The sequence below is a fragment of the Colius striatus genome, chromosome 1 (genome assembly GCF_028858725.1).
Source record: "Colius striatus isolate bColStr4 chromosome 1, bColStr4.1.hap1, whole genome shotgun sequence".
NCBI lineage: Eukaryota > Metazoa > Chordata > Aves > Coliiformes > Coliidae > Colius > Colius striatus.
In genome coordinates, this window is record NC_084759.1 from 135,586,722 (window position 1) to 135,614,374 (window position 27,653).

General features: G+C 39.4%; 1 protein-coding gene across 1 annotated transcript in view; it reads right to left on the bottom strand.

Annotated features, from left to right (window-relative positions):
* The window catches only part of GYS2 (glycogen synthase 2), a 54,652-nt gene extending 31,013 nt beyond the window's left edge, over positions 1-23,639 (bottom strand). The window contains exons 1-4 of the mRNA XM_061988837.1: positions 23,519-23,639; positions 12,420-12,601; positions 10,032-10,223; positions 9,005-9,190 (exon numbers count right to left, since the gene is read on the bottom strand). Coding sequence (XP_061844821.1) covers positions 9,005-9,190; positions 10,032-10,223; positions 12,420-12,601; positions 23,519-23,639 — 681 coding nt within the window. The remainder of the gene's footprint in view (positions 1-9,004; positions 9,191-10,031; positions 10,224-12,419; positions 12,602-23,518) is intronic.
* Positions 23,640-27,653: the final 4,014 nt, after the last annotated feature.

Sequence of the window (27,653 nt, forward strand, 5' to 3'; positions counted from 1 at the left end):
ACACAGATATCTTACAACTGTTTTGCTAAGAAACATAACTGGTTTTATCCACTGAGCACTCTTATTTTGCAGTAGTGATGCACTGCTGGTAGCAAAGTGGTTTCCACTATATTAGTTGAAAATGCCACCCTCATGTGACCAAAAAGCAAGCATCGAAAAATCTCAGCTGAAAAGTTCTAGAGACGCTAGATGCTTTCTTTTGTTATTAATGTCAGAAGTTTCTATGCTTGCCAAAGAGAATTTAGAAAGGCTAGGAAATACCCTATACCACATAATACACTATACATTTATGATCCTGTTTTTCAGTTGTATCGTTATAGATCATATTTTCTTCACTCCCTGTGAGAATTTTAGTGTATGAAATACAATCATGTCTCAAAGGGTGATATGTTTTCTAGAATATACATCACATTTGTCCCAGAAGGTGAATGTTAGAAAAAGCACAGAGTAGGAGGATAGAAGAGAAAAATAAAGGTGAATTGACTGGACTCCTTAGATTGCCACAGATTTTTAGAATGATGCTTCACTTACTGTATATCAATTAACATTCTGTTCTTAACTAGGTATTCCAGCTTCTCTGGGAGACTACCTTAATATCTTTGAGTCTGATCTGTTGAAGTGTTGAGCATTCACATCTACATCTGAAATCCACTGGACCTATGCTATGAGGTTATAAAATACTTGATACTGCTAACTCAAACAAAAGCTTCCCTGAAAAAAATATGCTTGATGTAGTTACCTCCCCTCATATGAGTGTGGTAAACTAATTAATTAATGTTTCTGGAGCATACTTATATCATTGATGCAAAACAACTCCTTAAGAAAATCACAGAAATGTTCTTCAGAGTAGAAATGTTGTAAACAAGGTAGGAAGCTGCATATTGAATAATAATAAACCCAAATATCATTATTATTCTTCAACCCCTTTGTGTACCAAAGATACAAAATGGCACAGTTCTTTAGCATGCTGGGCAAACACACAGATGTAATGGAGTACCACTACACAGTCAAAACTATGCAAGTTTTTTTTTCAAATACAGTTGACTCTTTGTTAAAAATAATTTTTAAATTGCTAGGAAAGAAACAGCTGGCCAAACTCTATAAGGTTTTTGTTCTCTTTACCCTTTCTCAACAAGAATGAGTTCCTTACAAAATGTAATTAAAAATTAAATTTGGGACACGTTCACTAACTGTAGATGAACACTCCTTTCAACACTACTAGGCACTACTAGGAGAAAGGTTCATAAAAAGATTTTTCAAAGCACTATAGTTTATTTCTTGCTAGCTTTAATTTCTCTGATTGGGTGAAAGTATTTTACACATTAAACATACATATGTTGAAGTTTATTTCTTCACTACTATTAATTTTTTAATCTTTTGGAAAATGAGAAAATTTTATTTTGCACGTGTTGTGGTTTAACCCCAATCAGCAACTAAGCACCACACAGCTCCTTCCTCCCTCCTCCCCTTGTCCCATAGGATAGGAAGGAGGACTGGAAAAAGAAAACAAAACTCATAGGTTGAGATATGAATAATGCAATAACTAAAATAAAATAAAAGTAATATGAATAAAATATAATTATAATAATGTTTGCAATGAAAAGGAATATAACAAAATGAGAGACTGAAACAAAACCCTAGAAAAGACAAATGATGCTTAGTGCAATTGCTTACCACCTGCTGACAAATGCCTGAGTAGTGATCTACCCCTCCCCACCAGCTCCCTCTAGCTCATGTACTGGCCATAACATTCTGTGGTATGGAATAGCCCTGTGACTGGTTGGGGTCAGCTGTCCTGGCCATGCTACCTCTCAGCCACTCACTGGCAGGGCAGGGGGAGAAGCAGGAAAGGCCTTGACTCTGTGCAACCACTGCTGGGCAATAACCAAAACATCCCTGGGTTTTCAAAGTTCTTTTCAGTGTAAACCCAAAATACAGCCCTGTACTAGCTACTAGGAAGGAAATTAGTCCTAGGTGAAACTAGGACTACATGCTTGCATGACTTTTGTCATGCTTTTTCAAAGCTACACAATTCCATGTCTGTTAGCAAGCATAAACCTATGTCAGAGCTCTCACATTTTATTTGCTCTCCAGCAGTTTCCTCCACCATTCAGTAAAGTAAGATCTTGACATGAGATCTCATCCACAGTGTAGAGTAAGAAACCTCATTGTGTACTTCTGAGCAGGCTAGATGAGTGACTTCAGAAAATAAGCCTTAGACAAGTTGAAGGGCAGGTTAAATGGAACTTAATTGATGAGACAGTGCAGGAGACAAATTTAGTCCACACAGTAATGTGCAAAGACAGCTGAGCTTGCTGTGACAGTATTAGCTCCAGAATTAGAGGCAACATGGGACATGGCACTGTATGAAGCCAATATGCTGAAATGAAGCAGAACACCAGTGCAGCTAGTCTGCTCTTCACCCTCAAATTAATGTTTCTGCTCAGAAATTGGATCTGCTAGCTGAATACTTGTCTGACCTAGTTTAGGCACCTGTGAACTATGTTCTACAGTGTTCACATTCAATGAGAGCAAAGCAAACTATTTGTGAAGTGCGTCATCCTTACTGTTGTTTGTTTGCTGTTATCAGCAAAAAGGAACACAAGCAAAGCCAGAAATGAAAGCTGCATCAAGAGAAAAACAGATCTATGTTGGATCAACAATTTATATAATCATTTAGGTTGGAAAAGACCCTTAATATCATTGAACTACTTCCCTCAGTGACTATTAAAGACTAATGACTTCAACATCCACCTCCCTATAAATACTGCACTGCTGCTCCCAGTGAGGATCGTCTTCTACTCTGACTGTTAGAAACCAAGATATTGTTAGAATTTACGTGAGAGCAAGGAATAAAAGATAAAATACCTCCTTCATAAGACCTGTGTTGGGTTTGTCCAGAGCTGTTTCTGGTAATAAGGGAGGGGCTGCAGTGTTGGCCCCTGTAAGAAGCTGTGAGAATGCTGGTTGCACTTTTCTTGTCATCCTACTCCGTTTTTGTTTACTATTTGTTCTGTTTCTAGTTGGATTATATTGTTCTTGTTTTTGCTTAGTCAAGCAGTCGAGTCTGTTTTGCCTGAAAACATGGTCAGTAAGCAAGCCCTCCCTCTCCTTGTCTCAATCCACAAGGTCCTTGATTATCTTTTCACCTCTTATCTGCCTGGGGTCTCCATCATCCTATCACAGGGTGGAAGGATGTGAGTGGCTGCATGGTGTTTTGTTGCTAGCTTGGTTTAAACCATGACAGGATACTCTTAAATTCAAAGCAAGAGAGATGTTTCACAGACCCAATGCTTTGGAGTACAACTTGCATTTGCTGAACTCTGAGAAAAAAAAATCAGCTAATTTCTGTCCTTTCTATGGCTCCATGTGATAAGCATAACATATAATTTATGCCTTAAAATGTAGTATTTTAGGGAGCACAGTAGGTAATGACTGAACCTCCCAGCATGCATTCTGTTTAAGACAGCTAAAACAATCTTTTAATGCAAAAAAAAGAGACTATCAAGCTGTTGTGGGATACTGATGTTATGTTTGTCTTGAAAACAGCGCACAATCACTGAAGTGATACATTCAAATCAGACATTTCTGCTTCAAATTGGTAAAGACAAATTGCAAAGGATTTACAAAAGCATAAGAAGAATTATTTGGTGGTGGAAAAGGAGGATGTAAAAAGGAGGATGTGCATCTTATATGATGTAAAGATTAGTTATGTATATTCTGAAAGACGGGTAAATGATATCATAGTCTGCATATAATCTCTAGTATGATGAAAGACAACGGAAGTTAAATCAAGATAAATCCAAGCTGTAGTATGTATTTTTGAGAATGAATATCTTTGTGACACCTTTGCATAAATAATATAGGTTACCCTCATCACTTGGACTTTACCTAAAGGGTGGATATCATTTTTGTAAGTAGCTTGTGTTTCAAATAAAAGATAGAGGTTTGATGCATGAATTGCTATCAAATATTTGGCATACTCAAGTTCACAAGGTGATTCTGCAGCAGGAATTGGGAATAGTTAGAGATGGGTCTGAAGTTCAAACTGCTTATTTACCAAAAGGAAGAATAGAAAGATCTTCACTTCTAGTATAATCTCACTGGATGCTATTATCTGATTTATGTAAGAATTACTGTCTTTAAAATTCAGCTTACATAAAATTTAACTTCCAGTGAATGTTACCTTGTGCAAATAGACCTTTCATTCTGGTATAGCTCTGCCATGCCAAAAAAGATTGAAATTTACACTTCCTGGCTTAAGTCAGATTTCCATTAGCTGCTCTGCTAACAAAGCGGATCATCTTTGCCTAACATTGAGCACAGTGACAGCAGTGACAGTGCTGTACTAAATGGAACAAGAGCTTGTGCTGTTATATTGACAGTGTAAAAGCTCTCAAGTATTCATTTCAACTGGGATTTTTAGTACTTTTCCTTTTAGAGTTCTTGGGATAGAATTCTTCACCACTTCGCAAACTTGATTCAACTGCCCTTGTATGAGCTGAACAGAAGTGATAGACATTGGCAGGGAATCTTTATATAAGTAAAATGGCAATAATATTAGATTATCCTTTTTTTCTCCTCTTTAGACCACTTTTTCCATTATATCTCAAGGTGATTTTTTTTTAGTAAAAAAGATCAGAGCCTGAACCCTACAAACTTCTCCAATATGCCAGGCCAGTGGTCCACAAAACCATTTCAGATGGTCACCTCAGATGAAATTCCAGGTTAGATTGTTTACCAAAAAGATTATTCCCAAAAAAGACATATATCCACCTGTGAACTAACCTGGATCATCGGTGTCTCTCAGTCAATTTATGAAAAATGTTGGTCTATTTAAAACCTAAGAGAGGTGAAATGAGCCCACAAAAACCCAAGCCAACCAACCAAAAAAAACCCCAAACCCCTAAACAAGACAATACTCTTAAACAATGAGGAAAGCAATAGAAGCTTAACATTCTTGATTTTCATCTGAGAACTCAGTTCCTCCTGAAGAGAAACAGGCTCCACAGGCTTACAATTTTTTTTCACAGAACTTCCTACCTTCTGGACTGGTTATTTTTGTTCAGCTTATCTTAGCAGCAAACATAATTTTACACTTACCAGTGTAAAAGCTACACTGGACATGGGGATAAAGGAAGAAAATTCATTGCTGGTTGGACTATTTACATCTACAAATCTTCTTAAACATAGTTAAATCTATAACATTATCTTTGCTTGGAGTTAAGCTCTTAACATACCTTGCTTGTTATTGAAATCTAAAAGTGTTGACTTTGGAAGAGTTCAAGCCAGTAACCTATAGGTAGGGTTAGCAGTCCTTGACCCAGCTGTTTACACATGGCTCTTCAGATACTTAAAAGTAAATAAAAATACCACACACTAAGTTTACCATGCAAGTCAACTTCTGCTTTGTTCTTTTTTGTTTTCCTGCCCTTCCTCCATTATCAGTGATTTAAATGTGAATCTAGGAACTGAAAAATACACCAATAGCTGTTATAGGATTATTGCCTCAGATTCCTAAACTCAAGACATAGCTCATCTGTTGTTTGCTACATCCTCCTGAGAACACATCAGTGTTACTTCTGGTGTTCAACTATGCTCCTTGTACACCCTGGTCAGGCTTTAATGCCCCGGTCTCTGCTGGAGCAGAGACAGCTAAATTTCTCCCAGCCTGGGTGAACCGAGTTAAGACTGTAAGAATATAATAATGTATATTGTTATACAGTAATGTTGTATAAAAACCAGTATCCTGTCTCTGACTGAGGCAAAGAGTAGATATCAGTTTCACATCCATAGCACACTCTCCTGTCTTCCAGCAAACTACAGCCCTTATCTGTTAGGTTGACTAGGTTTTCAGTCCCCCAGAAAATGTCCTCTTAGAACTTACAGGCTGATAATTACCTTTATCTCATGAAATAAAGAGTCCTGGCAGCCTACATTTCAGGCATCTGTGTGATTTAGGGAGTTTGTAAAGAATCATGCATCACAGCATGGCAGCTCTTCACTAAGTGTCATTCTTTACCTTTTCCCCAAAACATTAGGAAGGCTGAAGGTCAAGGGTTCGTGAGGGCTATCAGAAGACCCTACAGAACCTTCTCTTCCAGTTTTATGGCCTGACAGGTGCTAGTGGCTTAAGATACTTGTACACAGAAACGCTAGAGAAAATGTCAGCTACCCTACACTGTACAGCCCTTTTCTTGATCACTGATATTGATGCTAAATCCAAAGAGGCTAGACTTGGGTCAAAGTCTTCTCTAGTTTAAAGCTGCTGATCTCCACTGGCTTACTTCAGAGAATACATTTGTACCTGCTTTACTTGTGCCAGTTGGCATCTATTGAGCTTTGCTAGGAATAGGAATCTCAGTAATCTCTAATATTTTTTTAAAGGGATCTTTCAACTCGTATCTTCCGGTCCTGCTTATCTACAAGAGTGGTTTAAAACTGAAGTAGAAGAGTGCTGCTGCACTCCGTGGGAATGTGCACATTCAAAGTATGTGTGTGTGCAGAGCAGGCAGGGCTGATGGACAGTGGAGGATAAACTTGAGAGCGTGTTACAGTGTCAGGGCTAATAGGAAATATTATGGTGAGGGACACACACACACAGGGCATTGTGAAAGGAGAGAGAAAAAAGGACTATGAAGATGTCATGTAAATATCTTTTATCAGTCATGAAACAATGATGTCCTGGTTTTGCCAGTGAATTCCCTTGCTAAATGCTACCAAAAAAACCACCAAAATACACTTGGCCTCAGAGGGCTGAGTAGAGCTCTCTCTAGCAGGAATTCTAAGACAGCTTTTTGTGGACCGTGTTGGGATCTAGAAGAGGGATGTAAGGTTTCCTCATTTCTCTGTAGAAGCTTTACATGCCTGATTGTCTCAAGACACAATTAGGCCATACCCTCTCCTTTTGCACTGCAACTGTTTCTGTGCACAGCACATACTACAGTTGTACCTTTCCCATCTACTTCAGTTGCCATGCTTAAAGGTGTTGGAAATGTTGTTCTAACAATGAAATGCCAATAAAAACTGAGAATTCAATTACTATTATGCTTTAAAGGAAGAAAATTATGCAATAGCACTGAAACAGGAAGAACAGTCATTATACTTTTGAGTGCCAGGAGGTGACATACCCTAAAAATATATTGTCTCATACAGAGACTAAATATTAGTAAACTTTAAATTGATATGTATGTTTCATTCAATTTATTCTTAAAAGAAAATATGAATAGAAATTTCTGTATTTATGATGTAGCTGATAGTTACCAATGAGATTTATGAAGCTTTGCAGAAGGAATAACAATACCTTATCATATGTTGGCCATGTAATCTATGAACAGTAAAAATTATATAAATGCTGTGACTAGACTGTAAATACATTCAAATCTGTGAGTCCACTCAGATGCAAGATCATTAATTTTTCTTTTAAGTACAGATGAAGCTGGGATGAAGCTGGAACACAAAAAGTTCCATTTAAATGTAAGAAAAACCTATTTCCCTGAGAGTGAGGGAGCCCTGGCACAGGCTGCCCAGGGAGCGTGCGGAGTCTCCTTCCTTGGAGGTCTTCAAGACCCACCTGGATGTGTTCCTATGTGACCTGATCTAGGTGAACCTGTTTCTGCAGGGGGGTTGGACTAGATGTTCTCTAAAGGTCCCTTCCAACCCCTGCCATTCTGTGATTCTATGATTCTGTGGCAAGAGTGAGACCCTAAAAGTTATCATGAAGGAAAAAGGTTACTTTTGAGAAAAGGAGACTGTTTTGTTAGACCACTTCTATCTCACCAAATGAACCAGGGTATAAACCAAACCAAAATATTTTTAGTGTTTCCAAGCAAACTACTGCTTGGGCCTCCTTGTCTTTGGAAGACACTATTCCACAGTGTGTCAAGCTTCATACATCCATCTAAAATTTGACAACTCAGTAATTCTCTTCATTGTTTTTTAGTCTAGGAAATGTATGGACAGTGAATAAGGCAGTTATTTTAGCCTTTTAACTACCTCTACTCTCAATAAGCACTGGAATGCAAAAATCTCATGAAATCTGTGTGTCTGTACCTCTTTTAAAAATCCTAGATCATGTAATGTACCTCTGTTTAAGGCAGTGGTAGAGACATCTGGGTCCTTGAAATGTTGGTTCATGTTATGCTTTGAGAGGAAAGAGAACAGTGAAAATCAAAACCACTAGACAGTTCAGAAAACTGCCAGTTCAGAAAATACTTCCTACATTTGCCAGTTATAAATTAAGGCTAACCTGAAAAGCTTGAAATTAGACTTCTTATGCCTTTCAAGAATTAAGAGGTAGGTCGTGGAAAGAAAAAAAAATCTAATGGAATTCCAGGGTAATTTCAGCAAAAGGAGAGCTACTGGCTACTCTGAGGCTGCACTCAGGTGATGTCTACAGCTGAGTAGGTTTTACATTCACTGTTTACTCATGCTGCTAATGGTAACTCCCAAACTATAACAATTAACTCAAGCAAGCAATGGATACCTTCCCTGAACACAAAGAGGATGATTCTCAAGGACACTTGACTTGCAGTGATGCCTGGGCCCATAGCTCTCCCCTTGCTTTTGAAAAATGGCTCAAAACATTGAAAAGAAGGATAAGAATCTTTGTTGGTAATACCCTACTGATGCAATATTACTCCATATACCAGTGGATTGGACTAAGGCACTGACTTGACTGGAAGCTGAATCAGTTTCATCACTCTGCAGTGCTAATCTCGTAAATCAAAGTTCACTGAAGGTAAGCAAATATTCCAGACACCAATGAGCTTTATGAAGTCACATAACACAGAGACAAAGTCACTCATGCCTAGACACCTCATGGTCTTACAAATACCATTTCTTCAGTTCCAAACTGACGACTTATCATTGAGATGTGAGTGAACCACAAGTGAACACACGAGACAGAAAATACAGTATATGCTGTAGCACAGTAAAGAGAAAAGGAGACAGAAGCTGATTAGCTGAAAATAAAGAATGAAGGAATGAGAGAAATGTCTCTTACCTGGTCAAGATTGTTGTAAAAATCTATACTGGCTGCACATAGGTACCTCCCAAGTAGAGTTGCATGGGTAGTAAAAATTGTGGCAACGGGAAGTTTCTGAGATCGAGACAGTATTAAACCCACTCCTGCCTGCCACTCATGGAAGTGGGCAATTATGTTGGGCTTGTCATCAAACTGACAGGAAAGCTGAAAATAATCAGAAGCAACATACATGAAACACACATTATCCTGCCCATCATCCCAGCCCCTCAAATCTCTTTTTTAATGTGTTCTTCTGTGTTCTTACTTTTCCATAACAAAGTAGTAGAGCATTATAAGTGGTCACATGTCTTGATACTCATAAGCCTTAATCTTTAGCTTAAGAACACATGCCTCACAAATGCCTCAGAACAGCATCTTTCCAAGAATGTTCGGGAGCCCTGGCAAGCACAGTCACACATCTTTCTTTTAGCTTGCTTTTCTGCTGTATTTTATCTTGTTTTGATACGAAAATCATGAGCACCTTAAGACAGAGAGATGATTCTGCAGATTAACAAACTTTCCTCTCTTCAGGTAGGCTGCAGTAGAGTGACATGTGGAGTCATAGTGCTATCATTAATTCTTTCTTTCTGCTTGTATTCGCTGTGAAAGGTAGGCAGTATCTAATTGCTGATATATGGCTTGACTGGCTTCAGGGATAGTTTGTGAGAGTGACAACTTGACTACCAGAGGAGAGAAAAAGGGAATTTGAGATGCTCCTTCTAAGGGAATCTAGTGACAGATAAGGAAGTTGAAAAGAAATAGATGTGGAAGTGACAGTAAAAACACATCAGATTACACATAGAGCAGCATCCCCACCCTTCTCCCAGAACAACACAGTTAAATATGACTTAAGATTGAAGTTTTAAATGCAAATTTTATCTTCATCAGGTATCAACTTCCTCAAAATAATAGTTTTCAAATTGGAGAATAGGAATCACGTCCCAAAACTGTTTTGTCCTGCTGACAAGGTTGAAGTTTGAAAAATCCGTAGATTCAAAAACTGTACCTCTTTTAAAAACCAGGCTGTTAATGATCCAAAAATCACAGCATCGTTGGCTTCTCGGTCATGAAAAGGGATCCCTATGTTGCTGGCATCCCAAAATTCACCTTTCCATCTGTCCAGATTCCAAGATGCTGATCCTATATCGAACAGTAAGACATATGGACTGCCTTCTATTAGCCATCGTCCAAAAAAGACCTATGGAAAACAGGTAAAGATATAATCAGAAAATGCTTAAGTGAATGTAAAGGCCAGTTAACATAAATATTTTCATCCATCAAACCTTAAGTATATTACATAAGGAATATGTGATTGTAGTCCTACATACACAGGATTTGTGGTTTTCCTTGCAAAATACATGCAGTAGTAATGGACGAAAGACAAAGGTAAAAGGAAACTACAATCTTTAGGAGCATTTTGTTTTTCAGACTAGCATTTTAGGATGCTTAGCACCTGTATCTACCTTATTTTGCCCACGCAGTGCAGCTGATGCTCTTTGTCAGAGTGGAGGAATTAATTAGAAAGTATAATAATACCTGAAACCCCATCAGCCTAAAAATATAGTTTTCCTGCTTTATCTACATTGATGTAGTTAAACATCTCTACGAGTATTTAAAACTTCACTAATATAACCTACCTGCCCAACCAGGAGAGTAGGCTGAGCTGTCATAAGGCAACACAACACAGCTGGGCCCACGTTAGACTGTAACAGTCTGCACAATCAAATCATTTCACATTAATTCCAGCATCAAAATGGCTACAGCTGCACAGACATATTAACTGGGAATAAAAAGTTGTTATAGGCAGGCTAGTGCAGTTTATATGCCGCGCAAAGGAATATTTTATGCCACTGTTCAATTTGTTTTCATTCACCTAGGACCACAGGCTGACTCCAGGCCTGATGCCAGAATGGGCTGAATAGAGGTGAGGCCTAGAAACAACGAGATGAAAGCTCATAGACCCATTTGCACAAAAAGAACCCAGGGTGTGGCAAAGACAGGTGTGTGACGCAGGGTCAGCTCCTTATGTACTTATTTCAGGCTATCCATATTTCTTGTTCAGGAAAATGAGATTAAAAAGCTGAGAGTTTGTGTGAATGCAGACTTCATCTAAATACAGAGTCAGGTTATAGCAAGGAACACACCTGACCTGAGAACTTTGGAAGCATTCCTAGGTCCACTGGTTTAAAGGGATCCATTGTGATGCATAAGCAAAATCCAGACATAAATGTTAATAGGATAAGTGCAGCTCCTGGAAACTAGAGCGTCATTATTAGAGATCAAAGCTATACTTGACGTACCTGGGATAGATTTACTGCTATATATGAATACTCCAGCAGCACAAGGCACATGTTAAGATGTAGAGTTGACTGATTAAATTGAATGTATTGCTGGAACAGCATGAAGTATACATATAGCTTAAGTAACCTTCCCCAGAAGCCTTTAGCTGTTTTCCAAACAAAGGAGTGTTACATAGCTTGTGGAAACGTGTCTTTGTAAGCAACAGAGGCAACATGGAAAATTTAATCACTTACAAAAATCTGATTAGAAATAAGAAATGCAGTTAGACCTTTTACTTTGAACCTCTGCCTGAACAACACAGGCGTCACATAATATTAGCATCCCATACAAGAAACTTTTCTGAGCCATAGCACATATAAGTCCAACAGTACACTTCTACACAATATGCAATAAAGCATTAGATCTTAATAACAGCAGAACTGTTGCTACAAAGGGAGAAAAAACATTGCCAGTGCCAGTGCTCTAGTTCATTGTTGAAGAAACTGAGTCACAGAAAGTCTAAGAAGTTTGACTGGAATCACATAGAAAACACTGGCTAAAAATTGTGTAAGGAAATACAGATGAATTCACTCCTTGTGCTGTGATTTAACCTCTCTACCTAGGGAACAGATAGCTAGTTGCATTCATCTGAGGAAGCAAATTCTTTGTCAGTTGGGTGCTTTTCTGAAGCCCACCTGTGGTTTGTCCTTTTCTGGGTTTTAACTCAATATAATACTATGTAAGAAAAAAATGTGAGCTAATGGAACACTCTTTTCAGCACAGGAGTGCCAAATGTAAGGGTTCAGTCAAAGGAAGGTCATATTATATCTACTAAAATCTCACTGTCTTTAGGGACTAGATAAATAAGTCATTAATCCAGTTAAGCAGACTGTCAGATAAATGACTGCTAAAACCTGTAATTGGATAAACTCTTCCTCAAAAATAACCTTTAATGAATTGACTCTGCTGTTCTAACAGTGGATTCTGAGCCTTTCCCATTGTGACATTGAGCAGGACTGCTGTGTCAAGTGGAACGACAAGAGCATTAACCAAAACTGTAGTCTCCTCAGAGTCAGCTGCATTGCCCTGGGACATAGTAATGCATCTGATTTACCTGACACCCTTGGTTTTTAATGGTGTCCATTGCCTTCTTAACTGCAGAATTTGGAGGCTCACATGCTTCCACCTGAGTCTTCACATTGTACTCGAAATAGGGACCAATCAGAAAATAGTTTTCACCCCATTCATCTGCTGTAGTTTTGGCTTTTGTCTGGATCACAGTGTAAATGCCTCCCACTGCAAAAGATCAGAAAGAACATAAAGTAGAAAGGAATACAGGTCACAAAGCTCTGGAATAAGCTCCAACCCACCTGTGGATCAGATACACCTCTAGTTAAATCATTTAATGTTTTCATATCTTAAGTGCAACACAGATTCTATCAAATAAATGGAAGTTCAGTTTCTTAAATGGAATGAGAGCTTCATGGTTCAGTTGAGGAGTATGCACTGATAGCAGACTGTATGCAATTCTTAAATGACAATTTTACTCTTTGCTTGCTCCTGAATGACTGTATGTGGTTTCTCATAATTTCTCCTTTAAAGTCAAATGATTGTTTTCTATCCTTAACTGTTATTTTTATCTAGTCTGTGGTTTTTAAAATTTCTTTTAGGTGTTCAAAGTCACACCTCAAATGTTCAACCAATGTATTATTTTATTCTTATGTTGTTCCCCTTTTTTAATTGTGAACCTTTACACTCAGGTGCAGGATTTCAATCCTGAAGCTCATGTTTCCACTCTCGCATGCCTAATCTTGATTCTGCTGCACCCCAAGCACAGCTTTCTGCTTTTTTTATTGCAGCAGTTACAATTTTCAAACATATTTTTCATGATATGGACATTTACATAGTGAGAACTGAGCCAGACTTGTGGTATCAGGCAGTGGGCATTCCATCTTCACAAATTCAGAGGAACAGCAGTGCATGCTTGAATCCAACAAACGGAAGGGAAACTAAGGGAAGAGAAAATCAGAAGGTAGGTAGCTGCTGTACGTCAGAGACATGTTTAGCATAGCTCCAGTGTTCTTAAAGCATGGTAAGATAAATGCAGCTCAACAGGTACAAGCAAACTGCAAAAGAAACAAGTGGAAAGGAATTAGTGTTCCTACATAAAAATTTCATTCTCCACTGAAATTGAAACTTTTGGTAAATACTCCAGGTAAGAAGATTGTGCTATGCATGCCTTTCAGTAGTGACATCAAAATTATCTAAGAAGTCAACACTGGAAGTAACAAGTGATTGGTAGCAGGTACCCCAGACTTTCTTTTTTAAAGGTACTGGGGCATCCAGAGGTGCCAATCACCAAATAATAGAATGGCAGGGCTGGAAGGGACCTATAAAGATTATCCAGTCCAATCACTCTGCTAAAGCAGGAATCAGGTCCTACAGGAACACATCCAGGCAGGTTTGGAAAACCTCCAGAGAAGGAGACTTCACACCCTCCCTGGGCAGCCTGTGCCAGGGCTTCCTCACTCTCACAGGAAAGAAACTTTTCCGTGTGTTTAAGTGGAACTTCCTGTGTTCCAACTTGTGTCCCCTTGTCCTGTCACTGGTTGCTACAGAAAAAAGATTCACTGCATCCTTCTGACATTTGTCCTTTAAATGTCCTTTATAAGTGTTGATAAGATCCTCTCAGTATTCGCTTCTCCAGGCTAAACAGACCCAGGTCCTGCAGCCTTTCCTCATATGAGAGATATTCTAGTTCCCTCATTATTTTGGTAGCTCTTTGCTGGGCTGTCTCCAGAAGTTCTCTGTCACTCTTGAACTGGGGAGCCTAAAACTGGACCAATGCATTCAATTGCATATGGCAAGAATCTTGAAAAGTTACCTGATTCTCCTTAAAAATCTGCCACAAATGACCACCATTTACAATGAAGCTGAGTAATTAAACTGTATTACCTGACAACTATAGAAAGACTTCTTCCAGGCCTGGTGTCTTCCAGCCCTGAGGAACGACAGAGCTACATTTTTCATTTTGCTCCCAGAAAAGAAACTGTGCACTTAAAATCCTTTTATCTGCAAATACCTCACTTGTTTTGAATGCTGAAAGGATCCTTAGCCCTACCATTTTTGTGTCAAGATGTCTTAGGATTCTAGGTATTTTACAAAGAAAAACAAACACAGCTCCAATCTACCAGCTTGCTAAGTAGAATTCTTACAATAAATTGTTACCCTACATAGTAATTCAAAACTTAAGACAAAAAGAATCTTACAGATAAATGTTCCTAAATCAAGCTCACAGTTCAAGAGTTTCATGTAATATATTACATGAAACTGCAGAAGGAAATTCAAGCATAAGACTATTCTTGCCCACTTTGTTAGGACCAAAAAGCTGAGAAACTAACTTACAGTCATCACACTCTTCCATGGCTTCTCTGGACAGAGATTTAGAGAAATCTTAGGTAAATTACACTATATATTCCTTCCAATTTCTTCTGAGATACTACTTGAATGGCTTAGATTCAGATAACTATATAATTTTAATTATATGAGATAAACCAGAATGTTCAATCCATGAAGTGACAGAGTTACAGTGACACATCTGTTCTTATTGGGTAATAAATACATCATATGAGCATAGGCCAATTCAATACAACATGGGTAAATATGGAGCTTGGTAGAAATCTTAGTCATGAAATTAGTTTGTTTTAATTGGCAGAAATACAGAGCTTAGAATAAGGGAAGATTTTTGTCCAAAGTAACCTGGTGACCTGGGGAAAAGAGAAAGTAATGTACTCACAAGATGAGATGAGATGAAAGACTCTAATTAACATGACAAAGCTGTATACTACTGGAGTGATCCGAAGCTCTTTCCTCACCATCACAGGAGTAAAGATCAGCCTCCTTCATACTGTAAGGTATTCAATACTAGGATTTGCAAGGTAGCTGAATTTCCACAGATATTAATTTTAAGAGTAATAAGAAAGTTGCAGTGGGGTCTTTGTTTTCAATAGCCAGCAGCCAAGTGTTTCTTTGCACAAGATTTTACTTAGGATCCCTGTGTGTCCTAAAGTGTGTCCTGTCACAGACTTAAGGAAGGTCTATTCTGAGGGAAAGAGTGGAGAGTATGCTGTGGTCTTCCATTGTAATTTGTTGCCCAGCAGGGTGAAAAAACCTTTCAGAGCACTGATTTGCCCAAAATGCAATGAAGAGTGCATAGAATAAAAACAAAAGAGTATGTTTTTATGGACTGTGAAAACTCTTCAGAAGATAGATGTGATAAAAGCTCTGAGTTACCTGGTCCCAAAACTTGCTTTTCTATTACTGTGGAAATATGACTGAGAAAGCAGGTCTGTGCATAAGCTTTAATTGACAAAGGAAGAAAACTGTGCAAATGAAACTATGTATGTGGAAAGTATGGGGCGTAACTTAAAAAAGAAACTTTGAGAAGATCAGAGGACTATCTAGAACAGTGTATGGACTTTTGAAGTTACTTTTCCATAGCAAATTCAAGGAATCTATTATATATCATTAAGAGGTAGCTTATATATTCACACAGCTTATATATTCAGCAGGATTTCAACCTGCTTGAGAGCTGGGCAAAGAGCAACCTCATGAGGTTCAACAAGGACAAGTACAGAATGCTGCACCTGGGAAGGACCAACCCCATGCACCAATACAAACTGTAGGCTGACCTGCTGGAGAGCAGCTCTGCAGAGAGAGACCTGGGAGCGCTGGCTGATAATAAACTAACCATGAGCCAGCAATGTGCACTTGTGGCCAAGAAGGCCTATGGCATCCTGGGATCCATCAAGAAGAGTGTGGCCAGCAGGTCAAGGGAGGTTCTGCTCCCCCTCCACTCTGCCCTGGTGAGGCCTCATCTGGAGTCCTGTGTCCAGTTTTAGGCTCCTTAGCTCAAGAGGGACAGAGAACTTCTGGAGAGAGTCCAGCACAGGGCCACCAAGATGATCAGGGGACTGGAACACCTTTCATATGAGGAAAGGCTGCAGGAACTGGGGCTGTTTAGTCTGGAGAAGAGGAGACTGAGAGGACATCTTATTAATATTTACAAATATCTAAATGATCAGTGTCAGGAGGTTTGGGCATCCCTTTTTTCTGTTGTATCAAGCAACAGGAGAAAGGGTAATGCGATAAAGCTGGAACATAAAAAGTTCCATTTAAATGTAAAAAAAAACTATTTCCCTCTGAGAGTGAGGGAGTCGTGGCACAGGCTGCCCAGGGAGGGTGTGGAGTCTCCTTCCTTGGAGGTCTTCAAGACCTGCCTGGACATATTTCTATGTGACCTGATCTAGGTGGACCTGCAGGGGGGGGTTGGACTAGATGACCTCTAAAGGTCTCTTCCAACCCTACCATTCTATGATATCTCCTCAGTTGCTTTGATCTCCCTGGAAAATCCTGTGCCGGTAAGCAAAGCATTACTTATCCTACTGAGTAACAGAGTAAGGGTTTACATATTCACTTAGAGACTAATACAAATCTCAAATGACCTCCAACTTCCTTATTCTTCTCTAATGTAAAATCAGGTTATAAACAGAAAATATTTCCAAACAACAGGGACGTATCAAAACCCCACGATATTCCAAGTTTCTGTATGCAGCCTCTGAAATTTTGTACTTTGAAACAGGTTCTAAAACAAACAATAGAAGACAAAATGAGAAACTGATGCACAATCAGGAGAGATTAGATTCAGAGAATTCGTTCAGATAATCACAAACATGGGGAATTAACAGTAAAATGTGGATACAGGGCTAGTTTAGTGTTCTGATCTCCACAAAAACGCTTTGTTCAAATATTTTAAGCCTTAAAAATTTTTAAATGTCCTTGAGAGAAAAATTTTTGCATTATTTCCTTATTTATTTCTTTTAATATTATTATTTCCACTTAACCTGTCTCCTAAATTCCACTCTTGGGACTCAGAAATACAGAATGGAAATCTTTTTAAAACTTGATGTCATTAAAGGCTTCCTTCCCTGAAAACATTATGTGCCTTCTAAAAATTTTATATTAAGACAAATTCATTTCTTATCACAACTTTTCAGTCTTTTCCTTTTGGAAACTCTTGACCTTATATTTTATTCTGAAAATTTTTCTTCTTAAAGAGACTTGAAAAGACAACATGTAGAAATTTTCATAGCAAATCTTAGCCCAAAGAATCCAATTTTTTGAGTTTCTGATCTGGCACCTGTTTTGGCAAACAAGAATAAGAACAAACCTATCAGGCATTTAACAATGAATTAGAATTTATGAAGAACCTGAACTCTCTTGTTTTACAAAGTGGTCAGGCATGAAGTTGGCTCATGTTTAAGCATATTTAAGCATTGGAATAAAGGAAAGCAAGTTAAAGACAAAATCAAAACCAAATCTTTCTACCATTTCCTTTCTGTTCTTCCTCTTTTTTTTTTTTTTTTTTTTTTTTTTTCCCCAGGGAAAATAAACTGTCACAGAACAGAGACCTAAAATATTTGGAAAAGAAGGATTTTGTTCATTTAAGAGAAGTTTGACTTTTTCTTAGTGATCTCTTTAAAAAATAGAAGGTGAAACAAAAATATTTTCTCACAAATTAATTCATAGAATTTTTTTTTTTTTTTTTTTATGTTTTCATACATATTACCACTACTATGAATTTGTCTAAAGGAGCTATCTCCATTCATTTTCTTCTTTCCTTATCTCAAGTCCTGGTGCGTTACTTCTTCTGTATATTTAAAATCCAAGCAGCAATTAAATTCCTCCAGGATAGACATCAGAACTATCTGAACAAATAAAAAGTCTGTGAGTCAAGAATAATCTCCCAGTATCATACCATTACTGAACACAGTGTTAGGCAGCAGAGGAGATCTAACTACACAACTGGAGATCTTTGTGCAATATCTAATATCTAATATCCATTTTACATACTCTCCCACCCACTCCACCTTACAGACAGAAAGAGAAGGAGCAGCAGAAACCAAAAAAGGAGAGAGATAGGAAGCGAAGCAATGCAAGTGAGATAACTGAAGATTGTTGCTAATGGCCAAGTCCTTCACAAACCTTTGCTACACAGAAGATCAGGGTACTCATGTGGCTTGAACTTATTTTTTCCTAATGTTTTGTGATATTTTAGTTATTTATTTATTGGTTGCCTGTTATGATATCTGGGCACCATTTCCAGAGTAAGGCTGTAGAAGATGTCAAGTAAAAAAGCCTAGCATCTTCAGATAGCAAATGTCTTTAATATATTTTTTAGCTCCATTTGATAGAAGCTCTCTAAATTCTGTGAAATTCCAGCATTCTAAACACATTCTGAAATAATACTGAAATTTATGACAGATGTCCACAACAGAGAAGCTATTTCTGTGTGCACCATTCCCAATGCACAAGATTTCATCTGAGATGGATTTGACGTTGATGTACCACCCCCCTCTAGAAACACACAGAGCTTTGATGCTGTACTTATGCCACGTTTTTGCAAAAACATCCCTACTCCCCAAAGTGTGTTGGTTCAGGTGTGTCACGAATTACAGCATTCACCTTCTCCCAAGCCACTTTCCTCATGGATAGATGTTTAACATAGCTGAGGTAAAATACTGATCCTACTGACTTTAGTGGATTCAGGATCTGATTTCCAAGAGTCCAGGTTTTCACCAGAGAAACTGTACAGAGAGCTCTGCTCCAGAGATAGATGAACCAAGGTGGGTTTTTTTTAGCAAAGTTTTGATTCCAATAGGGATGGGAAAAAAATATTTAGAATTCATCTACCAGTTACTCTTGAGCTAATCTGTTCACAGATTAATGATGATATGAAATGGCTGTTTGCCCAGCATTTTAAAGCATTCTTCTATTTAAAAGCTGTTAGTAGTACAGCAGAAGATACTAATCTAAATATGACTGGAATGACTTTAAAGGTATCTTTATAGAGCACAGACCAGATCTTAAACATTTTCAGCCCTTCTCATTAATGTATCAGAAAACCTAAACAACTCTTATTCTAATTTACAGAATTAGACTTCTCCTCCATACCCAGATTAAATACTCCAGTTTTCAGTGGGCAAACACTTAAAAGAGGTTAAAGAGGATAGAGCCATTTCCACTGTGGAAAACGTGCAGAACTGTTACCGTTATTGCTATTGTAATGGCCCTTGGTTGCTCCCTCTTGATAAATTTCATCAATGGGGCTTCAGACACAAGATCTACATAGCTCGTAGCCGCTTGGTTTGTGCTCCTGTCTTTAAAGTTCTTGGTCTTCGTGTTACGGAAGAAAGAAAAACAGCCTTCTTTTCCAATATGCACAGAGATATGATCAGACCTGCCGTTACTGGAACATGGTGGCCGGGAGAGAAGGGGAAGGATGAAACATGCTAAACTTCCCCATGATTACCACCAGACCACATGGTACAGACCACTGGGGCTCCTGCCTGCCTGCTTTTTAGCTCTTCTGCCACAGAAACACAATAGGTCCACTTCATAGGATGAGTCTTGCCCATCTGTGAAGAGCCAAATAAAGTGAGGAAAATCTTGCAAAATAAACTGCACTCTTGTCATTTCTTTGGCAGAGAACTTTCAATGCAATATTATCACCACCTCGTGCTTGGTATAGGTGGTAAGTTCCTTTTTATGTGACTTGGGGGAAGGGGGAGGGAGAGTGACACTGGCAAATGAGCCCCTTTTATTTACCATTCTCTCCTTCACCTACCTTATCTTTGTTTGCTCCAAACAGAGAAGAAGAGAAAGAAAAGTAACTGAGATGCCATTGCTTTCCAACATATATGTAGGAGGTTGCAAAAAGGAAGCATGGAGAAGTAGAAAGCTCTGCTTGTTAGAGCATGTGTAAAGTGATCTAGACTTAAAAAAAACAAACTGAGATGCCTTCACTGTGCTAGCTTCTGAGAAAGAAATTATGAGACTCTGGAAATAATAGATACTTGTAGACCATTGAGCACTGAATTCATACAACTGACTTGTATTTCCCCACAGCTACATTTCAAGCCCCAGTACCAATCAGCACCATCAGAGAAATGCTTTTTTTTTTTTTACCATCCCAGTAAATGCTTTCTCCCTATGGATAGCCTGGCACATGAAAGCCCTCTCAAACTACATAATCAGATGTGCTCCAATTTACAGGATTCCTTCCTCATCCTCAGACTCTGAAGAATATATTTCAGAGGTTCAGAAAGAAGCTCAGCACGTGTAAAGGACACTGTCTATAGATGAGGGAATAGAAAGCTATCTGTGAGCTCTCGTATCATGTTCCTCATAGGGAGGAAGACATTCAGCCTTATTGTCACTGCCTTAGAGAAACTGAGGAATCACTAAGAAGCATCATTAGCCAACAAGGAAATGTACCCATAACCAAGCACCTAGTGATATACACAAATCTAACACAAAGACTTGAACTGTAGGCAGCAGCAACTTTATACCACTTTAGCAGTGCAAACCAACTTCATGCTGAGCCACTCTGAAACATCTTCACATTGACAGAAAGAGGGAAAGAAACCTCCACGAGAAGTGCTCAGAATCAGATTGTCAGGCAATAAACTCATCTAATGCTTATATTTCCCAATGACAGGACAAGGGGCAATGAGTACAAGCTAGAATATAAGAAGAAAAGAAAAGAAGAAAACCTTCTTCACTGTGAGGGTGACAGAGCACTGGAACGGGCTGCCCAGATGGGTTGTTGAGTCTCCTTCTCTGGAGACATTCAAAATCCACCTGGACGAGTTCCTGTGTGACCTACTCTAGGTGATCTTACTTTGGCAGAGGGGTTGGACTAGATGATCTTTTGAGGTCCTTTCCAACCCTTAAGATTCTGTGACATACATAGGAACACTACAACTAAAACAAAAACCGTGTCAGATTACTAAACCTACATGGGATCAGCCTACTTAGACAAATGAACAGTTCTTCCTACTGCTGCAGCAGGTGGGAAATATACAGTGTAAGTTACTATTTGCTAAGCCTATGTATCTTCTGTGACTCTCCCTACATTTTGCTGACTACTCTTCTCTTCGAAGAAGTACCGTGCCCTAATATTTTCCAAGAACTGTTTATAAAAGTTAGGTCACCAGGGAACAGTATCTCACCATGTCACTTAAACATTTAAATGCCTGAAAGATCTCCACAAAAAACTTCAGTATCAAGAATTTACTAGAAAAATAAGCTGAAATGGGCTTGCTAAGGAGTTTTTGCACAGGCGTTTCCAGACAAGTTTAGTTAATGGGAACTTTGCACAAAGATCTGGTTCTAATGAAATTATTTGCCATGACTAGCTCAGTCAATCCCATTTGAATATATGGATTTGGTAAGCAGTGCAATTAATAGCACCTTATTTTTTAATTAACTGAATAAATACTCTCGCAAGTACTCATTTTGTCAGAAAATGTGAGAACAAGAAGTTTTTGCTGTGTCAGTTGACTTGGCTTCAGTGAAGTCAACAAAAGATATATGGATGACTGAATGATTCACTGTGTTTTGTATATACACAAAAAGGCAGATAAATCTATTTGTGCTTTACTTTTTCTTAACTGCATCATGTGATACCTATAACCAGTGGGTCCAGATGACTCAGAAAATCTTTCATACAAGGAAAGGCTGTGGGAACTGGGGCTGTTTAGTCTGGAGAAGAAGAGATTGAGGGGTGATCTTATTAACATTTATAAATATCTAAAGGGTGGGTGTCAGGAGGTTGGGACATCCCTCTTTTCTATAGTAGATAGTAACAGGACAAGGGGTAATGGGATGAAGCTGGAACACAAAATGTTCCACTTAAACATAAGAAAAAACTATTTTACTGTGAGGGTAGCGGAGCAGTGGCACAGGCTGCCCAGAGGGGTTGTGGAGTCTCCTTCCTTGGAGGTCTTCAAGACCCTCCTGGACATGTTCCTATGCGACATGATCTAGGTGAACCTGCTTGTGCAGGGGGGTTGGACTAGATGATCTCTAAAGGTCCCTTCCAATGATTCTATGTACTATTGAGTTCAGAGATGTTAGAAAGAACATCTGAATTTCCTAGATATCTGCTGCCATCTGCTTGCCAGTGCCTTACTTACCATAAACACTGCAAAAATAGATGTTGCACGTTCCAAGTTCTGACAGAAGGAAATTAACTCAAAACTTGACTAAAGCTACTGAAAAATAAGCCCAGAGGGACTCAAAGGGCAAGAACTACTCTTTAATACCTCTGGATATTGACACACTTCATCATCCCAAACAGAGGAATTTAAAATTGCACTGCAGTGAAGATTAAATACCAGAAGCTATCACAGAATAGTAATTGCAGTTTCACCATGGGGATAAACCCTAGTACTGTCTTTTCCTCTCAGACACATTTCCCCTTTAGAGTTAAAATCTTAACAGCTTACAGATCTCCTCTCCTGACTAATCTCTCTGTTTATCTGCCAGGACAATAAGACACATGAGGTCAATCATTCATTTATACTAACTCACTTTTGTGGCAAAAACGAAGCTTGTTCCCCCTTGTTGAACTTCACCTAGCTAAAAAGAGTTGATTTGATGAGTGAATTTAAAATGGAGGCAGAAAGGTCTTTGCAAAACAAGCAGCATGCGCTTTGCCTGACAAGCTGCATGCAGGGAACAAACTTCAATCTGTACACGTGCATAAAGCATGAAGTCCCTGGCTGGCAGCACCTGTGTTTGCAAAGACCAGTCCAAAAGGGTTTCAGCTGGCATAAAGACAGCTGGTCATTGACATCTGGTTTTTGTTCAGTGGTTTTAATGCAGCTATGTTTATTTATATTTGTTTCAAATTTGGCCTCTTCTCCACACTGCTCTAGAAGGCAGAGGGAGACTCCTAAACTACTCTGAATCTGATGTCTGTTTTATAGCTCATTTTCATAAATTACATTCCCAGGTGAATTTGCATGGAAAGTAAAATATAAATATGTACAAATCAACATCTATATATCCACAAATCTGCATGCCCAGGCATAGAATTTCTATGTTTGTTTAAACAGCCTGTCCCTGGTGGTGAAACATGTGAAGACACACAGATGTCCTGACTACATGCTCATCCTACACAGGAACAGGCAGATGCAGCCCACACACAGCACGCACGATTACACATGGATGACATATGCACACCTTCCAATACAACGGCTCTGCAGCCCACTTTTCCCTAGTCTTCCCTTAATGCCTTTTTTTATCCAAGCCTCCTTCCACTCCCATGAAAACAGTAATACTAATTCCTAAGAGTGTTGTACAAACCTTTGTTGGCGACTTCCCAAGAAACTTCAAAAAGCAACAAATCCTCTATTGGTAGGTCTTCATCCTCCCACTGAGGAAGCTCGTTAAGAGAAGTCATGGACAGTGATCTAGCCAGTGGCATTTTCTTCAGTCCTTGAATGCTCACCACACAGGTCACAACAGTTAGCAAAAGTTCAGTTAATGTGGCAGTTCTCTGCAGTTCTGGTTAAAGCAGTCTGCCAGCGTGCTGGGCTCTGAGGAGAAAATTATTCGGATAGCTGGGAGCTAATGGATTTAAACTGTCTGACCACCAGCATTAAATTGGCTCAGTGAAATCCTCAGAGCTTGAGAAGCAGCTTCTGGTAGAGGTAAGAATTTAAGACTGACCTGAGAAAGGTCTTGACTGTTTTGGGGCCAGGGCTTGCTGTTCTCTTAGAGGGAGGTAAAAAATTAGCTTCTCAGCCACAGCATTCAGTATCTACTACCTCGGGGACAATCGAAACTCAATGGCTTGTAAATTCAGTACTGCCCTGAGCAAACTCCAGCAGGCAGGACACTTTGAGTTTACCACCTGATTTGAGGCCAGCCCCTGAGTCCTCCCCTTGAAATACACCCTCCCATTGACAACCACTGACCTCGCCATGTGCTAGTCACTTACCAACCAGGTTAGTAGACTCATTCTAAATTATATCTTTGATTACTTGCCAGGTTAAACACTGTTACCTATCCATGTTCAGTTCAACAGTCTTTAAGCACTAGTTTACCTCATACCCTTCCTCCACAGTTAACTGCAGGTGTGTTCCCATGATTCATTGCAAGGTATTGGCTTCATTCTGCTCTCCTGCAGCCCTGCAGCCCTGACAGCTTTTCTCCTGCAGCCCTGACAGCTTTTATTAAACAGAGTGAAAAGGCTCTGTCCATTCATTAGGACACACTTTGGCCCTCTTTGCAATCCTGTCTCTGATTTTTTTGCCTGGTTTCTCTTTTTCTATGCCACAGTACTTCTCCAACCTCTGGGCTCACATCCTCTGCTCAGGGAAACTAGTAAGTAGCGAGTAAGACAGGGAATAGCATGCCCCCATCTACAGTGCTGGGATGCTGCAAGCAGTGTACACACATCTGCAGAGATATCAGTTCATAATTCACAATCTAAGATCCTCAAAGCCCCACAGAGCAGCTGACTGCTTGGAAGACACTTATGTGCTTATAAATCTGGTTGAGAAGCCAGCGCTTCTGGGACAGCTGTGTCAGTTGAATCCAATTCTGAGCTTAGAGCACAGTCTGCCTAAAATCTGCATTTCAGCAGTGTTCAAATCTCTAGGTGAGATCCAGGGCATCTCTGGAACTTCAGAAAATGGCATTGCACCAGCAGACATAGACTACATAGTAGCACAGAGGGAAAGGCTCTGAGCCAACTTAAAATAAAACAAGTCCAAGGCAACTGATTTAGAAGAAAGGCAGTCAATATACATAAAAGTATCTTGGACATTATATGGACATGAAAACTCTTTTTTTGCAAAGTTAGGATCTAGAGCTGCCTCAGCAAAGAGCCTAGAAAGAGGGGCTGGAGCAGAGGGAACAGTGAGCAATGGGAAAGGTGAGAGTAAACACTGCCTGTCTTTTCCACCCTGTGAAGCTGGCAGGCAGAGTCAACTGTGCTGTGTGTCAAAGTAAAGAGGTTTCCCCTCTAAGGTCAACTGGAAGGCATGACAGCCTACCCAGGAAAGGATTCAGGGTTTTCTTCTCTGAGTGTGTCTTTATCCTAATGGTTTTAGATGCCCTATTAGCCAGTTTATGAAAACAAGTCTGGCCAAGAAGCATACATTTTAGAGCTGCTGTGGCTTTTCCTGTCTGGAGTATGTGGGAAACCAGATCATCCTATAGAAGAAAGTACTATGAACATTAGGATTCCTTCATATTCTGTGTACATTTCACTTTATTCAATATGCATGTATTAAAGAAGGATTTTTCTCACACGGTGACACCCCAGATTTCCTGTTTTGTTTTTTTTTAAGAAGTGAGAGAAAAGCATATGAAGCACCTAGGAAAGGTTAGATCCAACAGACAGTCCAAAAACTTTCATCTCTGCAAATGCTCTTAATTGCTAGAGGGCAAAGGGCCCTTTTAATTATATTTTGGCCTGTCAGGATTAAGTGAGGCATTTCTGTGATGCATCTGGAGTTATCTATGTTTACTGCCATAAAGGAGGTGACGCGAGTAGCTGTATGCCTACAGCAGAATGAGTTCTCCAGGAGAAAAGCTATATTCTGACATTAAGAATGAGAAAACTTAGCATACCATGGAGAGACCCACCAAGTGCAGAAAGCCACAGAGGGGCAGCCAGTAGCTATCCTCCATCTGAATTGCAGTGATGTACAAGTGCTTAAAGGGATACTGTGCTGACACCAAAACAAGGTGTTATTTTGACACAGAGAGAGGAAAAAGTTGAGACTATGATTATATGCCTTTTTTCTTTTTAGCAAAACAAAGGACAACTACAGAACTGGGAAGAGGGAAGTCTACCTAAAGCAGTAGTTTTTAAAATGTTAACAGTGATTAAATATTTTCCAGGAATCTAGAAAACAGTAAAACTGGTTTTGAGTCTGGCCTATTTAGATTCCCCTATTGCTCTTATCACCAAAGTATACAAATGCCTTCTGGTAATGCATTATTCAGTGTGACTCAGTTCTGTCAGACATCATTCATTATCTCACCAAATTCTTTTTCAGCCCACAGAAGTGAAATAATGGTGTTTGCAAGGGTAATAGACAATAAGAAGGCTGAGTGTGCAAGATCTTTGAATAGAAATCATGAAGTGTGTATTGTTTTTTCCTAAATTTCCTACAGTTCTCTGGAGACAACAATTCAGGGACAATACTGTGCATTCCGCCCTACCTAAAACTCTTTTTGAAGCTGCTACCTCCCAGGATGTTGCCTTCTCTGCACACTTTGATCTAACTCTATTTGGGTAAAGTTTTCTGAAAACACTAATTCAGCATATGACCCCAGGAAGTAAGCCATGGATGTTGTCTTCACACCACAGTTCCTCCAGAGAAACCACTTCAGACAATTTCTTTTGATGGAAAGTCAACTTCAGCCTCCCTGTTTGCAAGTGAGGAAGTGTGCTGTAGAGGAAGAAACACTCTCAATGTGTGGGAGTGAGATAACTGTCTAGGTATGGCTTGTCCTGAATATAATTGCAATTTCAAGGTTTGCCTATATTAACAGTAGGGAAAAAGAAATAAGACCAAAAAAAATGCTTATATAGACTGAGTCAAATTTTACAGGAGGAAGCTGTAGCACTCACCAATATACACACGCTGAACTTTACAAACAGGCAGTAGGTGGCACTGATGGTACTAACATGAGCTCTCCAGCGTCTGTATTGTTTTGTTGGACCAAAGGGCTGTTTTATCCCTCTCACTAAATCCTGGTTCATGACAAACTTTAGTTTTATGAAGCCTGTGGAAATAGAATCACAACACAATCAATAAAATGGAGGATCTCCATCTGGAAAAAAGCACTTACCTCCCTCTGAGACACACAGGGAAGTAAGGAAAAGAAGAGCAAAGACAGGATTCTTAATAAAATGATGTCTTGGTACTCAGTACTGTGAGCTGCCAAGGCTAGAGCAACCCTTATGAAGAAACTTAAGGGCCTTAGAAATAGAGGCTGAGCTTTATTTTTTGCCCCTACAAGTAAGACTGTGCTGCCATTCAATGAAATCTAGATACACTTGAGAGTTGGGCAGAGGAGCCTCAATAAGGTTCAATAAGGACAAGTGTAGCAACCTGCACCTGGGAAGGAACAACCCCATGCACCAGTACAGGCTGGGGATTGACCTGCTGGGGAGCAGCTCTGCAGAGAGACCTGGGAGTCCTAGTTGATAACAAACTAACCATGAGCCAGTAACATGCCCTCATGGCCAAGAAGGCAAATGGTATACTGGGATGCATCAAGAAGAGTGTGGCCAAGAGGTCGAGGGAGGTTCTTCTCCCCCCTACTCTGCCCTGGTGAGGCCTCATCTGGAGTCCTGTGTCCAGTTCTGGGGTCCCCAGCTCAAGAGTGATAGAGAAAAATCCAATGGAGGGCTACTAGGCTGATCAGGGAACTGGAACATCTCTCACATGAGGAAAGACTATGGGAACTGGGACCG